Genomic DNA, 23,264 nt, shown 5'->3' with positions numbered 1-23,264 from the left:
GTGATGTATGCCACCACGACCTTGTTATGTAGCAAGGAAATGGTGGAAATACAGTTCCAGGCTCTTCTTCATGCTCCTGCATGGGCCAAGGGAAAATCATCTCTCAAAAAGATGGACCAAAGGAATCTTGACTGTGGAAGAGACTCTGAGAGTCACCAAGGAAATGTGGGGGCCATGCTTCTGGATTTACCAGACAGCCAGTTCACTGAAGAGAAACAAGATAGAAATGGAGTTTTCTCTGCCTCTTTCAAAAACAGTGACCATCATTCAAACCCCAGGTATATAACAGCAGAGTCTGCTCTTGACTGCTTTGTTCCAGCCTCAGGCTCCATGACAGGGATACAGCATAAGGCAAAGGGAAAAGGAGTCTCTTTCCTCCATTATACATTTCCATAAAGACAAAATAGGAGTACAGTCTAGAGCCCCGTTAAGCATGCAGCTCTTTTTCATAACCAGTGGAAATAGAATTACCTAAATTCACCAGAGACCAGACATATACTTGAGGAGAATGGCCTGGGTTGCTGTAAATCCTCCCTGTACCAGAAAGCAGCAACACTGCTTCACCATACCACTTGCTCTGCACAGACCCAAGGGCATTGCACCTCTTCTCCCCTTCAGATTTGGATTCTCCTGGGCAGAACAGCTACCACCAGGAGCCCATGCCACAGCGTTTTAAATTTTCACTTCCTCATGTTCACATCACTTCCAAGCTTTTTGGGAAAGCAGATCAACACTGAATCAGTCTGCTTTCACCTTTCCTCTCCTTGCATTACAGGTAGGGCAGTGGTAGGGGTTCAGGAATTTTAACAGGAGAGGACCAGTGCCTTCATTCTCCTTTCCACAGCCTGGGGTGCTCCAGAGCAGGCACTGTGTTCAGTGCTCTGAAACACATCTGGTAAGAGTCTCTATATCCACCAGCTTTGGAGGAAGGCAGAGGAGACCAGACTTGGTAGGCTAAGATGAGCATTTGGGTTGTTACCCAGATTCCAGCATCGGTGTTGCTGTCTGGTTTCCCTGCTGTTGTCATCTTTCCCTCCCTGTCTATACCACATTCTTCTTTTCAAAGTAGCAATCTCCTGAAAGCCTCTCTAAATAGTCTCTTCATATAGTTTTTCACCATATCAAAGAAGTTTCACGTGGTTTAACCTCTTGTAGAATGATTGCTCAGTGAGTTTATGAAAATCTCCTTCATTTTCAGTGTGAACTAAAGGCAAAACCAATGTCAACCAGATCCTCCTGCCCAGTCTCATGACACCATCTTTCTCCAGGCTTTTACTGACAGGAGGTCTCTGATTTATATTTTGGGGCACTTTGAGATATGCACATGGATCATGCAAAGTGGAAAATTCCTCCATGGTTCTGGATTTCTAATCTCTACATTAGAGTGTACCCTATAGCAGACCACTATAGTGGCCCACAGAGTTTGCCAGGGCCAGTCCTGATCTACACTCGGCTAATTGGGTATATCTCCACAAAAACAAGGCAGCCCATGGCCCTCCAGTTAGTGCAGAACGAGCGTGTTTGGCAGCCTGGTAACTAGTTTGTTTTGCCCCACTGATGTGCAGACGTGGTAGAATATATGATTTTCCTCTGAAAAAAAAAACAAGCCAAATTTTCAACAAATTTTCCCATTCTAAGCTCGAACAGAGCTGAAACTTTGCAAGGATCTTTTAGCAAAAGAACACCCCAAAACAACAACAAAAGACACCTCAAACCAAACCAAAACAAAATAGAACCCCAAAAAAACAAACAAGCAAACAAAACCCCCCAACAACAAACAAAATCAAAACCAAACAAAAACAAAAAGAAATTCAAAAAAACCCAACCTCAAAACATAAAAACTGAAACAGAAGGCAAACCAAATCCAGACAGTTTCTACTCTCCTTTCCTGAAAACAGGCAACCACTGTGATATGATAACCCTTCTTTAAGCCTCCGATTTTGTCTGAATCAGAATAGAAACTTCAGCTTGAATTTCAGCAGCCTCCTGTGGGCCCAAACCACTAGGCTTTTGGCTATTCTAAGGTGCTTCTCAATTTTCTTATTCAAGTTGATCTCTCCAGTAAAACCAGTTAAATAGCCAGAAAAAGGCAGATTAACTGTTGATAGTGGTATGGAGGATGGTGAGGGTAGATGTCTTGCTGAGCCACAGCCCATACCTCCCTCTGAGAGTCCTGGTTTTTTAACCTGAAATGCTATTGTGGGTCACAAAATGATAACAATTACAACAACAATAGTAACCATACTTTTTTTTCTTTTTTCTTTTCAGAATCAGCATTTGCAAATTTCAGCATCATGTATCAGGAAGCAATCAGTATTTTCCCATTTTCCCATTAACAAACCCTCCATCCCTAACCATTCAGGACTGAATGTCTGGCACCATCTCTGTGGCATTTCTCCCTGGTTTTCACAGCCCCCATCCTGGTTCCTTTCAAGTCTAAGGCACATCCGAAGGCAAGGGGGCATGCTCAGGTGGTCAAAATGTCATGTAGATTATACTGTGGGGAAAGGAAAAGGAAACCCCCAGAACACATAGGGAGCAAGTGGGTGAGACCTGTCATAGACCTCAGTGCAGTGCTGGGCACCTTAGAGAATCCCCCGTATCACCATCACTGCTTGATACTGAAAGACCTGCATTGGACCCAACCATTGCTTTAGATTTTCTCTGTTTCCCACCTCAAGAAAACAGGAACTATACTGTTTACCACCAAGAAGAACATTTCAGCAATAATTGATAAACTGCTTCAAATAAAACTGAATGGCATTTTAATTGATCTGTGAAATTTAGGGTCCGAATTCAAATTTTCAATGACTTCATCATGTATCTTTTATCATCATGTTCAAGCTTCTCTCTGTTGGAGAATTCCTGTGGGAAAGGGCTCTTTTTCTTCTCCTTTTGGATATACAACTTACAAGTGGCAGCATAAGTGGTTCATGAAACCTTATAAATATTTGGAGCATAAGCAGACAACACAGAGTTTTACATTTAACCATATGGGCTCCAAATAAATAGCTGAAAAGTGCTCTAACCATAGGTTTCAATATCAGTCGCCTGATGATGGGATGCAGATCTTTCCAGGGAGGTTGGAACTCCATAGTTATTTCACTCAACACTACCCAACCCCTAAACCCCCTATTTTTAAAATTTTTTTTTTTAATGTGTCCCTCAATGGAAGTTGATTACATTACACACCATGAGAGTCCAAAACTGGGACTGGAAGATGGAGCCCAACAGAGAGCATGGGTCTCCTCCCGGTAAATGCAGTCCAGCCTCTTTACCTCTAGAAAATTTGTAATTTAAGGTTGGCTTGAATTTAAGGCAGCAATGTTTCAGAAACACTTGGAAAAGCAAGCCAGCTGCAGGGTGGATATCATTACAAATTGAGACACATGTTGTACAGGAATACCATTCTTTCCAGAAGCCAAAGTTGTGTCTGGGGAAGTAAAGCCATGCAAAGGAGTCAGAGGCAGGACCTTGATCCAGAATGTTCCGAGGGCCTTCAACTCGCATTAAAGGCACTGAGCACTGAGTGCGCCCAGTACTAAACAGGACCAAGCCCAGATATTTAATCAGCTGTAATTTTCATGGTAGAAGCAAACATTAAATAGTTGAGGGTTCTGCAAAATGTTAGAGGTTACAAAATGTTAGAGGCTCTCACGAGATGATCACACGCTTCCAAACGTAACCTCCGGTCTCAGGAGTGCAATGCAGCTCATTATCAAAATACTATAAATAAGGTCATGATTAGTAGGTCTCAGTCATGAGTCCTTGACTTATGGGGGCACCCAGGCACATGCTTAACTTGCCTGTTTTACTATATGGGACCTATAAAAGATTCAGGAGAGGCTCAGCAGGTAATCTGGAAACAAAAATTGCTTCAGAAAGGCTTGCTTGCCATCATCTGATTTCCTCCTGACTTCTTGCTCAAAGAATTTCACTTCTGCTTTGCTTCAATCTTCCACTGGTTTTTTTTAACAAGAATTTAATTTTATCTTAAAATCTATGGCTCACTGCTTGAGTATGTCCAACTTTTTCACAACCACAGTCCTCAAAAGTGTTTTGTTCCTTTCTCTCCCACTTTCAGGCATTGCTCATAATACTGAGAAATACTTTATAAGCTTCCCACAGTTGTTCAGAGCTCACTGCTCTGCACTGACGTAGGCCATGATGTTTCAGGGTCAAGCTTCACAAAGACTGTGAGGTGCTTAGCTCCTTACCAGATTTCAGTGGCAATCAGACACATCCTGTCCAGCATCTTGGCCTCTGCACGTAAAAGCAATTGTTTTCTAGATGACGTTTTTACAAGAGTGCCTGTCTGTTTTACTATGGTCTTTGTTGCTAAGGACTCTGTATTTAATTATGAGTTGTGGTTTTTTCCCCCCTATAAACTCTCCCTGGGCCACTGACTTCAGTAGCTAGATGGCAAAAGAACAGGCTAATGGGGGAGCTAGAGTCTCCCCATATGGTTGTTTCAATATTAACACTTTTGAATACAGCCAAATCTGCCTTGAAACAACTTAAACAAGAAGAGCATTAGACCATATATGTATGAAAGTGCCTGATTAGTCTTTAAAGCCTGGCAAAGTATTATGAGTAACTCATCGTTTCAAATGAATGTGGGTTGTACCAGCTTAGGGAATGGTGTGGATTGGATGCTTAGTTCAGTTCAAATAATTTTAATTTCATAAGACAATTAAAACTAATCACAGCAAGTAAGCACCAAAATGATCTCTGAAGTCAGGGGTCTCAGGTCCTGGGAGCTGTCAGGTAGGCTACAGTCTCCAGGAGTCACAGGTTCTGCAGATTTCTGTGGGTCTGTCAATCGAGCTATGATCATTTTTGCTGTCTGAAGTTCTAGTCATGTGTTTTCTTTGCAAACAGCCCTAGATGCTCATTACCTTTACAGATCAGACCAGGTGTAGTCATTTTCTAAATTGGGGTCAAGAATCAGATTTCATATTTGAAACACATGCCCTAGGAGATTTTATAGAAAAGCAGGAGGAGCCCATAAGAAATCAGTCCTTACTCCTTTGATTCAAAGAGTGTGCAGTGATCTATGGCAGCATACCACGAGCCTGCTATTTACTGCCACTGAGACGGAAGTTAGCACTCCCACATCCCGGCAGCAAGATGTGGGAGCTGAAAGCTACACTGGAAGGATGTCATTTTATACTTCACCATTTTGAGAATCTTTTTTTTCTTTCCCTTTTTTTTTTTTTTCCCCTGGGAAATCCTTTTTCTGATTTAATATATCTGAGAAGGTACACAGGCAGTTTTGAAACATAAGATCACACTGCTAGAGTCAGGCAGCTCCCAAGGGCAAAGCTTCAGTTCCCAGCAAATGTGTTTAAGACTTAGCGGTGTTAGCAGTCTCTCCTCTCCCCCTTGGGATAAATGGAAAATTTCTGTAGGCTCATAAGAAGCCAGGTGAAGAAAAACTTCTGAAGCAGAAGAATAGGTGCTAAGTGTATGAGTCCAATTACTCTGTTGATTTAGATTAGTTTAGCATCAGTGGAACCATATTCAGTTAAAATTAGCTAAATCTCTGGCCCATAATACTGTGTCAATAACGATGACTAGCATAGAAATATGTTTAAATATAGAAAATCTGTTTTCAAGTATATCTTTGAGGTCAAATTCTGTCCTGTTCATAGCAAGCAGGGCAGGGTAAGATGTTGGTAGATGGATGTTACAGTGACAGGGGAGAGAAGAAGTCTCTTAGGGCAGAAAAGGAGGTTAATAGCTATGCCCCTTGCCTCAGGAATCCTGACCAGAGCAGGAAATCTTGTGCTGGACCATTATGGGCAGAGGAGCTCACAGTGGGATATAGATTACCTCTGCCCTGAACTGGAGTGGTTCTGCATGTTGTATATTTTTACGACTACAATGCATGGACTAGACAGATGAAGGTTTGCTCTGTAACTCAGCAGACGCTGACCCCAGGACATACAGGTTGGCTCTGTAGGTGGCTACTATTTCCATTATTTCTGGAAGAAGTTCTGCTGACACAAGCAGAAAAATTCCTTCCTTTTCTTACCATTCTGTCCCCAAAGTAGGATTAGCCAACACACATACACATACACAGAAGCTAGTTGTGAGTTTAGCATGTGCCACTTCATTTTCTAGTTCAGTTTATCATAACTATCATGTTAAATACAAGCAGATGTCAGTGTTTTCATTTATTTGCTTTAGGAAACCTCGACATCAAAGCTGGAGGGCTAAAACTGATCCCATCAGGACATAAAGCATGTAGCAGGCAACACTAACACTGCTAATTTTAGAAACTCACGTTACTCAAACTTGAAAAAATAACACTCAACAGAATATTCTCCCTAGCTTCATTCCTTTATCATAGTAGGACTTTGGCACCGAGACATCTTTTGCTAGTTCCTCAAATTGCATCAAGCAAGATCAGCTTGACAGTCCATATCCTGATGGAGAGACTAAACTTTGACATCAAGGATTATGTTGTTGATTAGCACTTCCAATAATCAAGTAATTGGTACATTGAATAATCCAGAGTTTGTCGACTTGCCCAAAAAGGTCATGCTTGCTTTGATTCCTTTTTAGAGAGTCTGTGTTGCTATTATATGAATTCAATCTGTCTGTCCAGAATTCTAGCATAAAAATATTTGGCTATTTTCCTTCTTGTCATACAATTTGATGGGAAACAAAATTCAGGAAAAGTTGCACATTAGGGCAATATGTTCATATTTTCCAATTAGAGTAGGCAAGAGGCAAGAGAGAAAAAGAGAATTTACTGGACTTTTTTTCTCCCAGGTTAGTGTGGCCAGTGCAACCAATACAAACCTCCAAGGGTCCAAGTCAACACAATTATTAGTGCAGTTTTTGTCCTCCTTGTATTTTATCAGAATTTCTATGAGGTTGGGAGTCTCTCTTGAGGGATCCTCCCCACATCTGGACAGCCCAAGGAGCAGGGTTTTACCTCCATGCTTCCTGGCAGGAGGAACTAACCCATGGGCACAGCAGAGGTCACAGCTGCAGTGCAAGAGGCTGTACCAATGTTCTCCTCCCCCTGCTTACCCCCTGTGTGTAGACATAGACAGGTCTGAGTGCTGTGCAGTTTTAACAGGCAGGGAGAGCGGAAATCTAAGCAGCCCCTTTGCTCCCCCAGACTGGCTATGACCAGTAATAGTGAAAGGAGGGCTCTGCATGAAACCACAGAGTCCTCACCTCAAATCAGTCATCAGAACTGCATAAATCACTTGTGCGTGCTCGAGAGGCTCAAAACCGACCCACGTTTCACTGCAGTACCCACTGGAATGAGATGGTTACCATGCTGTTTATTTCTACAGAGTATTTGGGGTATCTTCTTTCCCTTGAAGCATGTAAGGACCTGATCTCTTCTGCTTAGAGGTTGTTTCTTTTCTTTTACTGGAGGAAGGAGAGGACAAACACAGACTAACTGATAGTCATCACTGTGCCATGCTATGCTATTGCACAAACCCCAGAGGTATGGCAGACACTTAGGCTGGGCTTTTTAACTTCCAGTGTCTACGGGGACATCTGTATCTGTGCCAGTCACCCTAAGTTTCCTTCACAGTAGGGAGAAATAGGCATTCCTAGGGCACAATTTCTCTGAGCTGTCTTAGTTGCTGACTTCAGGATGAGCTCAGCTGTCTCCTGAAATGCCTGCGTCTCTAGGTTGATTTTAAAGAGAGTTTAGACAATTAGCTCAGCTGTGTCTTTGTTCCAGATGTCTGTATTGGGTCAGATTAATCTTGCCTGGCAACCTGAAAACTTTCCTGTAAGTCAACCCTCACACTGAGACAGAGGAATATGTAAAACTCTCGGTGAATGGGAAAATGGTTATTCCTGAGGATAACCACAGTGGCAGTTATTGACATTTAGAGAATACAAAGAGCTAAGGACAGTAACTGAGTGATAAAGCATCCTTCTTGTCTTTCCAATGCAGCTTGTTCAGTTTGCCCACTTTCACTGTCAAATACTGTCTGTGAAGTTATGTCGTGTATAATCACATCAACAGGCAAAAATACATAACTCGGTGAAGCCAGAACTCTCTCTGAGATTTTAAGCTCTGGCTCTGAATAACATTAAACTCCTCCTGGGATTGGGACCTCATCAAAATGGCATTGCTGCAGTCTGGATGGTCCAGGCAAGCAGAAATAGATGCTTAGAACCAGCCTGTCTTTGTCTACACTACAAGCACATAAATGTGCAAGTGTCCCAGCACTGGCTTAAAAGAGCTATGAGGAGCTTGAATAAGATGGGAAAGAAAGAATTAATCATGGCTCTCCTAAAATTAAATAGAAAGGATACAGCCAAATAGTGTCCTTCTCACCAGATAAATCACTACTCCTAGGTAGAAGAGTGCGTATGTTTATGAAGAGAATCTTTCAAGCTCCAGAGGTAACACTGAGGTTTGCAATAAAGATCTCACTGCCGAGGGACATTTAGTCCATCCATACCTCAGGATATGGGGGTAGGGGGATCCCCACTAGTAGGACCTAGGAATGTGTAACGATTTAAAATATCCATTTGACTACTGAGTTACTGTATATGTTGGTTATTAGTCCAAGGATGTTAACTATAACTATGTCCTCTGTTCTGACTAATGTATCTTTTAAATGTGTCAGCACATTCTGACAGCAAAGAATAATGGTTGTGTTCCACCAAAGAAAGAAAATAAATAGTTTATGATCAAGAGAAGCAATGTTTCTGGCACTGCAACCAGCACAGGGGATGTGGTGTTAACAAATAAAAAGGGAGTCCTGCCTATACTATATATTTTGATGGCGCAATTAGCCTGCACTGATGAAGCAGGGAGACACTGCAATGGCCCAGATTCCACTGCATGCTGCTGCTATCTATGGCTGTAGGTGCCAAACACCACTGCAGTCACTATTTGTGCTACCAGGGACAGGGATTTACTGGAGGCTGCAGAATATTTCATGGATTGTAATGAAATCTGGCATGTCACCAAGCCACATCCGGCAAGCCATCAGCATTTTACTGCTGAACAGATTTCTCGCAACACCCACTATTTCCCCTTTTCCTGAAAGAAGCTCTCCGTGCTTGTGAATCTAAACAATTGCAATTACATTATCTTGTTAAAGAATACATTCAGGGCAGGTAGCTCAGTGTGCAGCTGCAGGGCGAGCCGCAAGTTGAGCTCTGGACATCAGGAGCCCGAGCCCCAGGCAAGAGGCCATGAACTGCCGACCCTTTGTGTAACAAAGACATGAGGCCCAACCAGGGACAGGACACTCAGAGACACCGCAGGAGCCGATGACCCCCAGGCTCTCCCACGTTTAGACTGTAAGAGTATAAAGCCCAGGAGTTCCTTTGTTCTGAGTGTCTCCTCAGAAACACTCAGCTTGAGCTGTTATTTTGTTACTTAGAAATTGCACCATGACTAAATTATTTTAAGGATCTGGATGTCTGAGACTCTGTTATGGGAAACATGGGGTCAAGCCAGTAAGGAAACCTGGTCTGTGTGAGTGTGAGGTGTGTAGCTGCAAAGAGACTTTGATCCCAGCTCACGTGGTGCAAGGGTGACTGCAAGAGTGACTCCTGGATGGTCGGACAGGGAAGTTTCCTTACCAGTTTCTTGTCCACAACTTTGAAGCATCAGATATATATTAAAATATCTCTGCCTTGCTTTGCAGCCCTACCAGGAACCACACACCCATACCAACTGCAGGGCTGGGGGAAACCTCAGCTGCTTTTCTAAGGTAGGAGATTTGCACCCAAGGCCTTGGGTACCTTAGATAAGGGAGTAAAGCCCCATGGCAGAGGTTTTCCTGCCATAAGCTACAGCGTGCAGGTCCCAAACAGCAGGCAGTCCCTAGGCACCAATATATGAGGAAGGCAAGCACAGGGAGAGGGGGTTGACTGCTGTTCAGAGAGAACAGTGCAGCAGAAAGCCAGGGTGCAGTCTGGAGGCAGACCAAAGTAAGATGGCTGGAGATGACCATTTGTTAAATCCATTGGATCTGAGCTAGTGGGAAGCAGCTGCGTTGTCCTGCTCTATGCTATGCTGCAGGGCAATTTCAATCATCATCATGAAGGCTCGAGTTGCTGTGTAACTCAGCTGGAATAAGTAAGCAGATTAATGGCCCAGACCTAAACCATATTCTAGGCAGAAAACCACTCACTTTGACATACACAGCACAATAACTTCACAGCCAGCACCATCATGAAATGTTCTGTGAGCAAAAGTGTAATGAGGCTACTGATGGATGGAGGACTGACAAGTACAGATACAATACAACACCAAGAACAATATTAAAACACAAACCCCAATAGTTTTCTGAAAGTGCTGATAAATTGGAATTTGTATCTTTCTGTTTCATAACAGCCACACCCACACAGGTTTGACCTCATACCTGAAAATACTCAATTCTATTCACACAGAAGGCAGTAGTGATTACACAAACCTTTACTTATTCTGATTTCGAATTCGGAGACACCTCCTTTTCAATGGTGGTTCCAGATCCTCTGGCCCTGTGCTGAGTATTGGCGTTGAGATAATGCATGGTGCAATAGCAGTCTTTTCTGCTGGTTTTGGCACAGGCTGGATAACGCAACCTGTCTTGGGCAGCATCCGCAAAGCATATGCATGGTCCTCATCTGCTGGATTGTTAAGGTTCGGGTCCTGTTTGTCTCCCCCAGCAAGGGGCTCTTCCCCAGTTTTCTTTCCAGCGTCTCCCTCAAGGAGGCAGTTTGACACACAGTTGTTCTCCTTAACAGACTCCAGCTCACTCACCACCAGCTCCTCTGGGGGCTGGGGCTTTTTTGGCTCCTGGGGCAGCTCCAGGTTCTTGGAACCCTCTGTGCTCTTTGTGCCATTCACAATGACGTTGCACACCGCTGCACTAGCTTCCAGTCCCGGCGTGCCAGATGCCAAGGAGACGGGACAGCAGTGAGCTCCGTCACTGCACGGTAATGTTTTTGAGTCAACCGGGCTGCAGTTGTCCCTGCAGTCACTGCAGTTCCTTTTGTCTGAGCTACCAAAAGCCAAATTTACAACACTATTAGGTTCACGTTCAACTTTCACTTGGGTGTGTAAAGCCCTGTGGATAACATTGTGCAGCCTAGACCGGTGGCCTACTGTTAGGTCTATCACACCGTCCTGTGGACCCTGTAGCACACTGGGGAAACCAAACTTACTGTTCACTGGACTACTAGGTCTGACAGTCAAGTCAACAACTTCATTTTTACTGTGCTCCTGAAGCACTTGAGCTTGATTAAGGGACTGGCCCGAGCAGCTCGGCGATGAGTCAGAGGATTTAGACGATCCTTGCTTTGACTCTCGAGGAGATGAAGAGCTGTTGGTTGGCTTTGCCCCAGGTGCCTCGCTGGAGGTACTCGGAATGAAGCTTTCACCATTGCTGGAGAAGCCATTGGGGGGTTTGGAGTCATTGATGTGAGGGATGGGGATGGGAATGGGGATGGGAACGGGCAAAGGGACAATGACAGGATATGGCACTAGTAGAGTTGGGGGTGGCACCAGCGGGGCAAGGGACGGCAATCCAAAGTTCATCATCTGTGGCATAGGCATAGGACCATTTGGCATCATGCTGACAGGGGGAAAGGGAAGACTGGGCAACGGAGCTCCAGGAGGGGGAGGCGGCAACAAGCCAGGAGGATTCCCAGGCATGGTAGGTGTTGTGGGAGGATGGATATGGGGGGAAAGCATTGGCCTGTGCATGGGGCTAGAGGTGGGACCCATATTTCTGGGACCACCTGGTGGGGGACCAATTCCAGGAATCATTGGATTTGACAGAGGGCTGTTAGGATTTGAGGCATGGTGAGGTGGCCCACGAATGAATGGTGGACGGATTTGTTGCATAATTTGCTGTTCCATGAATATGGGCAGAGGAACTGGCCCACGGTTCGTCATCACCATCGGAGGACTGCGAGGTGGGACACCAATTGGAGGCACAATGCTAGCAGGTGGCTGGACAGAAACTGGTGGAATATTTGGATTCTCACTGATGGGAATAGGTTTGGGAACTGGTGTGGGGATTTTAGTGACAGAGCAGTTGGCAGTGTCAGACGGAGAGGCAGTGGTAGACGCTGATGGTCCAGGACCTTGAATTTGGCCAGCTGCAGACACTGGGGATGGGGCTTTTCTCCGAGCATCTGCTAGTGGTATATTCCAAGAATCTGGAGTCAGCAGCTGCACTCCAGTGCCTTCTGCTTTATTTTCAACTGGAGGATGTAATGTACTGCACAGTCCAGCTGGAAGATTGGCCTGTGTCTCTTTGTAGAAAATGTCCATTTTGTACTGATTGAGACATTTTGCACTGCAGAACTGAAGCCTTCTTTCCCCGTCCCCAAAATCCAGATACTCTTTTGTGTGTCTTATGTGCTTACACCAGTCACATACCTAAAACACAGTAATAAAATCAAATCAGGTAAGAAAAGCAATCTTCTCTTCATAGCATTATTTTAAAAGTAATTTTTCAGTTATTAAATACGTTATTTTTCTAACAGGAAAAAAAGTAACATTTGTGAAAACTGCACTTTTTTTTTTCTCCAACATATTGGTGAATTGAATGCCACTCCCTTTTCTGGCTCCCATGATCTCAGTTCTACCTTATACAATGCATTATATATCTCACAGAGAAGAATCCTCAGTTGGTATAAACTGTTATAACATGCATATGTATGTATGCAAAATCCATATGAGTATGGCTGTGATTACTTCTCAGTGGTAAACTATGCACGCCTGTGCCATCTGAGATGCCATATTATACAAGGAGTGTGATAACTGGAAAAGGACTCAGAAAATTGCTGGAAATTAATGCAAACCAGTTCTGCTAAAATGCAGGACACAGTAACATACAGCATTCTATTCAGGGTATCAAATAATAACTTGGAAAGAGTGTGATATTTTGAAATGGCATCACAAAGTGAAAAGCACCATTCATTCTTTGCCCTTTGTTCCAAGAAGAAAGTTGGAAAAAGTCAGGATATTTGTGTAAGGTTCAAATAGTCCCAATTTGTGATGTTTCAGCAAGCTGGAATTATGTTCCGAGCTGTTTGCCCACTCTTGTGTACAAGTCACTTTGAGTAAAACTTCTTGGCAAGCAAGGACCTGTTTAGCAACTTTTCAAATACTACAGCAAAAAGTTTGCACTGCAGGCTCATTTTTGTTTTGTTACTCTGCTTTTCATTTAATCTTCTTCTGTGTTACTATTGGTGTGGTGGAGGCATAGCCAATTTTTTTTTAAATAAGGCTGCAGAACTAATTAAGCTGTGAAAGGTTTTCCCAGTTGTAAGCCACTAGACACCAAAGTTCAAAAAATAGTCATTCTAGGCTTCAGAATCCATTACTTCAGAGAAATTATTGTGATTTCATTAACACATTAATTTTGCAACACCAACAGCTCTCACAGATGGTGAAGACATGATCTACAATTCAAATATGACTCTTGTTTGCACAAATGCCTTTCCTTCATATGGCATTTTAAACAAGAATTAATATGAGTAATCTTGCCATAGCTATAAACAGATAAACAGATGTCAGATTTTGCAGTGCCTCACTTTTTTGACAGAATTTTACACACACAAACCCCCCCCATTTTTGTCATTTACATTAGTTCTCAAAATACTCCACTGACAGAGACTTTTGGTGCTTTCTGTCAGCATGTTGAGCCTATGACCATGTCAGAATACATCCTGGTATTATTTGTTCTGCATTTTCCAAATAGCTCATATTAGCTTGTTTTGAAATGACTGTATCTTTTGTATAAAGAAAAAAACCCCTCCAAAAAACCCCAAAGAACACTATGATTGTGAAAAGACTGCATTAAAAGGATAATTAATTTTAATAACTATTGGCCACATAAACAATTCAAAACAACATATGTTGGGCATCTGATTACTCATCTCATTTAACTCTCAGCTTTCCTTTTATATAAACAGTGGTGACATTTTTGAGTTTTCAGTAATATATCTTTAATACATATTTATATATATATATATATATATATATATATATACACACACACATACACACACACTATATGCTATGGCTATTAGCCCATTTAACTTCTCAACCTTTTGGTTCTCCAGTCAGGTTGCTGTTCGATTCCCTCCTGCCTTCCCTCCCCCCCTCTTCACACACTCACACATACACACATTCCCTCTCTTTTATCCCAACCTTTAAATCAAACTAAATAATCAATTTAGTAGCAATCAAGAAGTAGCAACTATTAAGTCATCCCTGAAGTTTACGAATGCAGGGCACAGATTTTTAGCTTGGGCACACAAACACTGTGTCCTGTGAGATAAAGCACAGGGGGTACTGGTCCTGCTCAGTGCATGATGCCCCACGCAAGAAAGAAAATTTCCCAGTGCATTACAAACAAGTCCAGCCCTGCATTGATCACACAGGGATGATGTCGCACCCTCAAATATGTGGACAAAAAGGCTGTCAAATGCACTGAAGGGTGGAGATAAATGCCTACGCTGCCGCAGTGCATGTATCCCCCCAGGTGTGGGGCAGATGGGAAAGTAGGAGTGCATCAAGCAGGGCAAAGAGGAGCATCCCCACTTACAACAGCTCCTGGATTTTACCAGGCATCAGCTCTCTCTCTGCTCTCCACAGGAAGGTTCAGTGACCATCACACACAGCACCAAAGCTGAGCAACCCCTCACTGCAAACAGTGCAAACACACAGCAGTGAGCACTGAACCATCCTGGGTATTTGGCATGGGTATGGGTTTTGCCACCCATCTGGCAAGTCAGCACACATGATGGAAACGTCTTCTAATCGACCTCCTAAAATTTTCTGGCTTGCCACTGTTTTTCAAGCAGACAGAAGGGGAATTTGTGAGTCTATACCGCACATTAATAAGGTACTATTTAACTCAGTAAAGCTGCTGAATTTTCTTTAAAGTAATTTTTGTTCAAGAGCTCACTGTTGTAGCCACAAAATTCTATCTATTTTGAATGTTTAGAATCAGAATGTACTCCACCGCCCTCCTCTTGCAGCTTGCAGGGTACACTCTTGCCCCAAGGCCTGGCAAAGAGGCAGGGGGTCTCCACATGTACCGTAGGAGTTGCACAAAGAGGTACCAGGAGCTCCCAGACAGTTCCTGAGGCAGGCTGGTGCAGTTTGAAGTCCACGCTGGCCCATCACTATTTGCAGGGGAAAGACAAGGAGGAAACTGGCCTCAAGGGTGCCTGCAGTAAGGGATGGAGCAGGACTTCAGATGCAGCTGCAGTGAAGACTTACCTTGTCTTTGGGCCAAGGAAGCAAGCCACCTTGTAAGCCCACTGCCAAAGAAGTAACTGAGAAATATGAGAGAATAAATCCAGCCTCCTTATCTTTCTAAGAAGAGCCCCCTCAATGACTTTAATTAAACGGACTGAAAGAGAAATACAGCCCCCCCCCCCCCCCAGATTGTGGCATATTTTCTAATAATTTAATTTTATTAGTTATCATTTGAAAAATTCACTGAAACACTTCACTGCATTATTGCTGTATTGATTTGTTTATCTCCAGTGGGCTCCTGTATCTCTCCTGGCTAGACAAATATTTTCTCTTCCTTGGTAAAATATTTAGAAGTCCTGCTTAGAAATTCTCTACTGATTTCTCCTGTTTTCAATAATTCACTGAGGAATAAGAAACTCTGAAGTCCGCCTGCCTCACTCATATATTGATCACAGACCCTTTTGTATATTTTATCACTAGATAAAATTAATTAAAGCCACAGAAATTAAAGGTAGCAAATCTGTTCCTCTGAATATCCCGGAGAGACCAAATATCCAATAACTATCTCATTGATTTCATGCAACATCTCAAAGTGTTGATGGTAATATCAGTGAGTAATATCTATCTACTATGTGCATGCATTTCATTATTTTCTTTTTCTTTCTTTCTTTTTCTTCCTTTTTTTCTTTCTTTCTCTCTTTTTCTTTCTTTTTTTTCTTTCTTTTTTTCTTTCTTTCTTTCATTCTTTCTTCCTTTCTTTCTTCCTACACAAGCAATCAGTCTATGCTGCTTAGTTAAGATAAAAGGATAAAAAGTGCATGTCATATGCAGGTTATATGATGCCTCATAATACCATAATAAAAGGCAGAAAACCAGTCCCCACATTGAAGAGGAAATTACTGGAGGAGAAAAAATGTCACTTAAGAATTAATGAATCAAGTCTGTCTTGCAGAATTGATCATTTAAGATGAGGTCAATTAATTTATGATACAAATGGCTATATCACTAGAGGTAATAAAACGGAGCAATATCATTCATTTTATATATAACTAATGACGTGCTCAGAGTAATTACAGACTTCTCCTAAAAGCCTACACTGATTAGTTCAGATGTGATAGGTGAAACATATATATCTTTCCGTTCAATAAAATAACATTTTCTTATCTGTAAAACACACAGCTGATGTCTTATTTTTTTAAGTACTTGCATTCCAGATATAACATCACTGTTCTTCACAACCAGCTCAGAATCATTCTGTTCATGTATTACTTCTGCTTCTCTTTTCCTGCCTCATCCTGTCCCTTCATTGTACAACCAAGAGAAGTGCTAAACTGTTGCAGAGTGCTTATTAACGCTGCACATTGTATTTGGTAGTGCTCACACATGGGGCAGCTCCCTGGGTTTCAGTGGGATTAGTCACAAGCATTAATGCTGTAAGATCATGTTTGGAGGGTCTAACCCAGCACCAGTGGAAAACAATTAAGAGACTTCTCTTTAATGCAATCCATCGGCTTTGGGTCTGTTGCTTAACGCTGGGCCCTGCTCACCCTGGAGCCAGTGGGAGCTTTGTCCCTGACCTCAAGAGCAGCAGAGGCACGGCCAGGGATTTGGGAAGGAACTGAGGCAGAAATACCCATGAAGAAAATAAATGCAGCGGGGCTGAGTTTCAGACATTTCCTAACAAATGTAGGCAAAGCCACTATTTTGTACATTTCTACTCAACAGGAGATTGAACCAGTGGTGGTGTGACTGACAAGGAGTGTGAACGTTACCAAGATAAAGGGTCAAAACTTGCAAGGTGCTAACAGATCCCCTACGCACCTTCATCTCCCTTGGAAAACACTTCTAGGACCGCTCTTGGGCAAGTACACTTCACACCATGAATGCCAGAACACGAACCCTGAATGACAGAAAGATCAGTAATAAGATAACAGCCTATCTCATTCAGCTGTAATGCAACAACCCTCAAGAAGATTAAATTTACCTAACTGGGGCATGTCCAAGGCTAAACAACAGAATGAACATTTCCTTCAGTACATTTAATGTATTTATATTTTAGTGGCGGGTTGCCAGTGTGCTACTTATAAGCTGAATGACTTGGTATCATTTATCCACTTTCCTGGGAAACACACAGCAATCTACACCAGGAGACAACTCAGAAGACACCGCATCAGCAGAAACACAATTCGTGCCAGATGCGGGAACACCAAGAAAGCCAGGACCAAGGGATCCTGTAACACTCCAATTTCTCTAATACGAAGAGGTGGGATAAAGCCTTTCCTGTTGGCATCCATATCTTTATTTTGATAGAAATATCCAAAGTGGAGTCCAGATGTGGCTATGAGGCTGCCCTGTAGCACAACACAGGATTCTGCTGTGTTTAAAAGGGCCACACTTGGGCTTTAGGCACAGGGTAATTAATACTTTAATCAATCAGTTGTCAAATGCAGGCACGAAGTTCATACATCAGTGCAGTCCACCACTAGCCTCTGAAGGATAATCTAGTATCAGACACTACTTCATTAAAAAATACATCTGGTAAAACCTGTTTGTAGACGTATTTACATCAGCCCAAGAGAAACCAGCATGCAAACAACCACCACTGCTGCAGTAAAAGTGAGTCTGTGCCTCATATTCAATGCTTTGGACTAGTATCAACCCCTCAGTAAAGCTTAGCAAGAGGACAGAAAGGGGTCACTAGGGCAAAGATGCCATTTTCAACTTCTCCAGAACCAGAGGGTGACTGATGAAACTCCTCTTCTTGCTCAGGAGAACACCATTGGGGGACACCTTGCACAAGGGAGGGCTGCATCTTGAGGACCAGGCTCTTAATGAAGATGCTGAAATGTGGAACTGAAGATTACAAAAGCCTCACATAAAATCCATGTATTCAACTCTGCCGACTAGTTGCTACTTCCTTTTCCCACTGTGGTATCCAACTTCTGTCTCATTATATACACTCAGGCATATGTTCTGACTTCACAAATACTACTGCACATTTCTTATATCCCATTCTGGCCTTGGTTGCCTTTCCTTTTAGCTCAGGCTGGGTCCCAGAATGGTCTGGGAAGTTTCCAGTCCTGCCACCCAGCCAGGATGTGCAAGGCATGGAGGCAGAGACTCTCACCCCATCCCAAAAGCCATAAGATGAGGAGACAGTGCCCCTTCCCCTGCATACCCTCCTGCCCTGCAACCAAGTGAGAACCTGACACACCAGCCATATGTTTTTCAGCAAGGGCTCAAGTTTTTTGAAGCCTGCCAAACATTGGACACAGCAACAATTTAGAAATTAGGTAGTGGCTTGAAGCACACATACAGAGGTTTCTAGTATACAGCCAAATGAGTCACAACTAGTCCTCTAACACACAGCTCAGTCAGACCCTTTCCAGAACACCCAGATGCTGCCCAGCGTGAGTACCAAGGCACCTTGTCACCTGGGCCCCCTCACAAGGCTGTGAGCACTCCTGGCAGGACACTAATTCAGTCTATCAGAAGGAAAGAAACCTAGATTTGTGTGTCCTGGGGAACTATGTGCCTAACTGTCTCTAAGGGGCAAAGGCATGTGAAACCTCTCTCAGCTGTCCTCTCCAGCTCCCCAGGTTTATTGGGCAATGTGGCTACCTGCTCCCTCCCTTCTTTTCTCCATTTATCCACCAACAAGGCTTTTCTTCAGAGCAGGTCATGTAAAGGTAATCCCACTCACAGATCCCATCTGTGGTGCTAATCCTGCAAATGTCCTTGTTTCTACAGTCCATTGCCTGATCGAGCACAGAGAAACTTTGGGGCAAGGACTGAACCTCAAGTGTTAATTTACTCAACACTTGTGAGCACAGAGAACCTGTGTCCCCAGTGGGGTTCTTGGTCAGACTGATTCCTCTACAAACATCAGTTTGGAGGTCTGTACTAACTCTTCACCTCCTGTTCTGCTCACCCCCTGAGGAACTGCCCTTCAGGAGCCAAAGCTCACACTGGGCTGGGTAGGTGCTGCTCAGTTCTTAGCACGGACTCACACACTTGTTTGACATAAAGATTGTTCCAAGGCATTGAATTTCCCTTTCTCAACTCAGAAAAAGGACGAATATTAAGAACTGCTGTAAGGTAGGAACCCAGCAGGTGTGCAGGTGAAACACTGCAGATCTGCAAAAGGGCACAGCCATGCTCAGAAGCATGGGGTCAGAGTGAGGAAGAGGGGGGGAACGTGTTCCACCCAGAGACAATGGCAAATGACAAACTCCTTTAAGAGGTTAGCAATAATCAGCATAATATCCTAATGCTGTTGTCTGCTCTTTTCACAGCTAATTGAGTTATCACAAAAGCTATTCAGCTGCCAGCACCCTGCACCAAGCGATAGAGTGGGTGCAGCCTTGCCAGAAGCTGAATAAGCCGCTGTCACCCACCAAGGTGTCCCACATTTCCCTAACTGATCCTTCTCCAAAACTCCCACTGGACCTGCTCAGGCTTCCTCCTGAGATGGACTGGGTAGCCTGGGGCACAGCCAGTGCCTGAGCAGGGTATGCAGGTGTCTGTGTGTCCAGCACTGCAGTGCTGCATGCAAGCCAATGAGGCTGGGATGCAGACTGTCCCCGAAGGGGAAGGGCAGTTCACAGCATCTACTTTGAAGTCGACTATGACTAAGTCCCTGCCTCAGCTGTCATGACTGGGAGTTGTTGCTCTTTCACTACCAAATGTCAAACAATACTGTAACAGGCATAATCCAAAGTGTGGCTCTAAGCAGTTATTCAGCCTCGATCACCATTTTTGATGTCTTATTGTAAAACATTCAGCATGTTTATTGTGGCAGGATTTTTCTATCCAAGATGGCTTGTGATAATTTCTTCATACTGATTGTTCCATTTGAATGGAGTGATTATTATAAAAAACAAAAAGAATCATTCCAGCTGAAACCTGCTGCGAAGGAACCCCGAGGCAGGCTCTAACACACTGTGAATGTGGTTACAATATAGCTTGTAGCGATGTTAGGTGTGAAGGAAAACAGATTTTTACAATGTTTGGAACTTTGTGTAAAAACAGTTGACAAAACAGAACACTGCAGTTGCATACAACCTAAAACTGTCCTGTGACAAGTTTCTCTCTGTTTAAAAGAGACCAAAGCTTGCCTGTCTGTTTGCTTTTCCTTTCCCTGGTGCAACCCTCCTAAACCTCTTGTTCTCCCAAAAATCTTTACCACTTTTCTGAGTGAATACCGACTTTATGTCATTTAAATGCAAGACCCAGTCTGTCTCCATTTTTCATCCTAATTACACAGAAGTCTAAGCTACATGAAGCATAAGGAGAAAATAGAGTTATTTGGTAATTAATGGCTAATGATAAATTGATTCCATTTTTTGAATCACTGCAGTTGTCTTCGGTGGTATTTAAAACATAGTCTTTTCAAAGCCCTTGTGTTCCTTTGTGTTGTTGTTTTTTTTTAATGTTTCCAGTCAAAACGAATGAATGTAAGTTATGCTAATGCCTGGTGGTAATACAGGTTGGGTCTTGTTTCATCAGAGTGGCTACATATTTGATTTTGTATATAAACAGCTGAGCTCCATGTTTTCAACTTCAGTCTGAGGCTTTGAAACCACAGGAGGAACTTTGGATCTGAAACCACTGGTAAAGCCTAAAATATGGTGAGCAAAACTTCAGGGAAAATGAATATAGTGTGAAGTGGGGCTTGCCAAGAAGGAAGTTCTTCTCCCTAGAAATGTTCCTGGCTAAAATAACACAGAATGGGACAATAACAGCGTTTAAACCTAAAATCTTTAATGTGAGGTTTTTACACTGGTACCGTACAAGAGCTGATTAAAGGGCACATCTGTATCGCTGCTTCAGTACTGGCCTAATCCACCACTGCAGCAGTGAGAGAAGTTCTAAATAAAATTAATACGATGCAGAAGATAAAAGGGGGGTAAGAGCAATACAGAGAGGTGAGGGTTAAATGCCCTCACCAGGTCAGACTGTCTGTCTCACCAAGACTCACATTTCAGAAATGCCTAAAGAACAACACCTCAGCCTGAATGCCCTTTCCAAGGGTAGTGCAGGCTCTGGGAAACCTCATCCCACACCAAGTGCACTGGTCTTTGAGCATAACTATGTCATGCAATAGACCGTAGGGCAGAGCAAACCACCCTGCAAGCCATCAAGTCCTACATTCAACTCTAGAGCTCCCATCAAGCCTCATCAGATGGTGGCCACAGGTCAGCAAGCAGCAGCCCAGCATTCACATGATGTTGTGCTCACAGAGAAAGGCCAAGAGGCAGTTCCTCTGCCAGGCTTAACCTAGTCTGACAGGAGATCATTCAAGTGTATCTGTAGCCACCTTCCTGGTGGGACTAATTTGAGGGTAGGGATCTGAGGAGTCAACTGAGCCACCATGCTCCTCATGGCCTTTAGCTGATGGGTGGCAGTACAAGAAGCCAGCTTGGCAGAGCAGTGGCGCAAACACATTCGCTGGTCAGCCAGGCAGTTTTATTTGGGTTATGTGGGAACTGGTCACCTTGATGTTCAACACTTGATTTCCAGGCCAACACTTCCCATGATGTGCATTCTCAAAATTCCCCTGGTTCTGAAACTGTCTGGGAAACAACTCAGTAGCCAGAAATAAGAAGTACATTGAGTAGGTGAAGCTGGGAGTTTTGGTGAACTACAGCGTGTGCCTTCCCACAACAGGAGGTTTAGCTGTAGTGCCCCAGTGAGAGCTTTACTACTTTCTAAAGACAACATGAGTGAAATTTATGAAACTGCTGTCACTAAAGACGTGCAAATTATCAGCAGTGGGAAGTGCTGTAAAGACTTTGAGAACAGGACAAGAAATGTTGGCTTTGAATATTTGGGAAGCCATAAGAAAGAAATCAAAGCTAGCAGCTGAAAAAACATTTCTGGGGCTTAGAAATACTTTCTCACAGTGTCCAGGCCCCGTCATCTCTTTGGGTAGCAGGTGAAGGTTACACTAGTAAAATCCCCTCTTTCCTATTCCTAATAGAATAGAAATGCACTTCTTTTCTCAAGAGGACATTTACTTCCATGTCCTTCGAGAGCCTTCTGCAAAATTTCCATTTCCACATGTTCAGCTACAGGAGGCAGCAGAACAGCTTCTCCATCCCTGGGGTGCCCAAGCTGTGGACTCCCACTAGCACCTAGGCTGAGGACCACTTCGTAGGACAATCAACAGGGCCAGCACAGCTGTCATACCAGGAATCCTCACACCTGCACAGGGGCTGCAGAGATCCTGCTCCCCATGAGAACAGGACCAAACATCAGCCACAGAAGGTTTCCTCTGCAGAGCAACTGTCAAACAGTGCACTGAGGAAAGAGAGCCTGTATGCACTAGGCACTGCAGCACGCCCTGCATCTAGCCCCAGCAGTGGGGAAAAGAAAGGGAAGTTGAGAGCAATTAACATTGTAAATTTTTCTATCAAATTATTTTGAGAAATATGGATGGAGTTAAGCAAAGGAAAGCTAAAAGATAAAAGATGAAAGGGGCACTTTACTAGGCTCAAGTGGTATCTCACTGATTGAACAAAATCTCCCCAAATGAGAAACCTGCACCCTCAGGAATCTCATGCCTACCAAGTCTGCAGATCACTTCAGAAACCAGATGAAGATTTACATTCTCTAATTAATTCACTTTTTTTATGCAGTATCATCATAAACATGTTCACCTTTCTTTTTACTGATCCAAACATTATTCTGATAATATAGCAAGCATTGTGAGGTGGGAAATACCCATTTGTCTAGAATTTATATCTAGTAATATCTTATATGTATTTTTCCTAGTATATTTTCTTTTTAGTATTCAAGAGAACATAAAAATAACAATAAAACCCCCTCTGTTACGATTCCAGTTGTTCATAGGTTGGTTGACAGGACTATAAGTGTAATAATGAGGAGGTTTGAGGGGCAGGTTAGTGTTTTTTGCTAACATATGATGCTTTTAGCCTAGGGCATTGCTGGAGGCCAATATCGCTTCACCTGAAACCAAAATCACCACTGAACAGTCATTAAATCACTCGGAGTTAAATGTAATATTATTGGGTCTAGAGAATTATACCAT

The 23,264-nt window shown here is 43.2% G+C and overlaps 1 protein-coding gene across 2 annotated transcripts in view; it reads right to left on the bottom strand.

Moving 5' to 3' along the window:
* SOBP (sine oculis binding protein homolog) overlaps positions 1-23,264 on the bottom strand; it is a 116,332-nt gene that overhangs the window by 5,837 nt on the left and 87,231 nt on the right. For both annotated transcript variants that reach the window (XM_027633651.1, XM_027633657.1), the window contains one exon: positions 10,422-12,376. In XM_027633651.1, the coding sequence (XP_027489452.1) occupies positions 10,424-12,376 (1,953 nt within the window). In that variant the 3' untranslated portion in view covers positions 10,422-10,423. The remainder of the gene's footprint in view (positions 1-10,421; positions 12,377-23,264) is intronic.

Source organism: Corapipo altera, unplaced genomic scaffold (genome assembly GCF_003945725.1).
Source record: "Corapipo altera isolate COAL_440 unplaced genomic scaffold, ASM394572v1 2b, whole genome shotgun sequence".
NCBI classification, from domain to species: Eukaryota; Metazoa; Chordata; class Aves; order Passeriformes; family Pipridae; genus Corapipo; species Corapipo altera.
The sequence above is the reverse complement of the archived record's forward strand: the minus strand, read 5'-3'. Positions and strand labels throughout refer to the sequence as shown.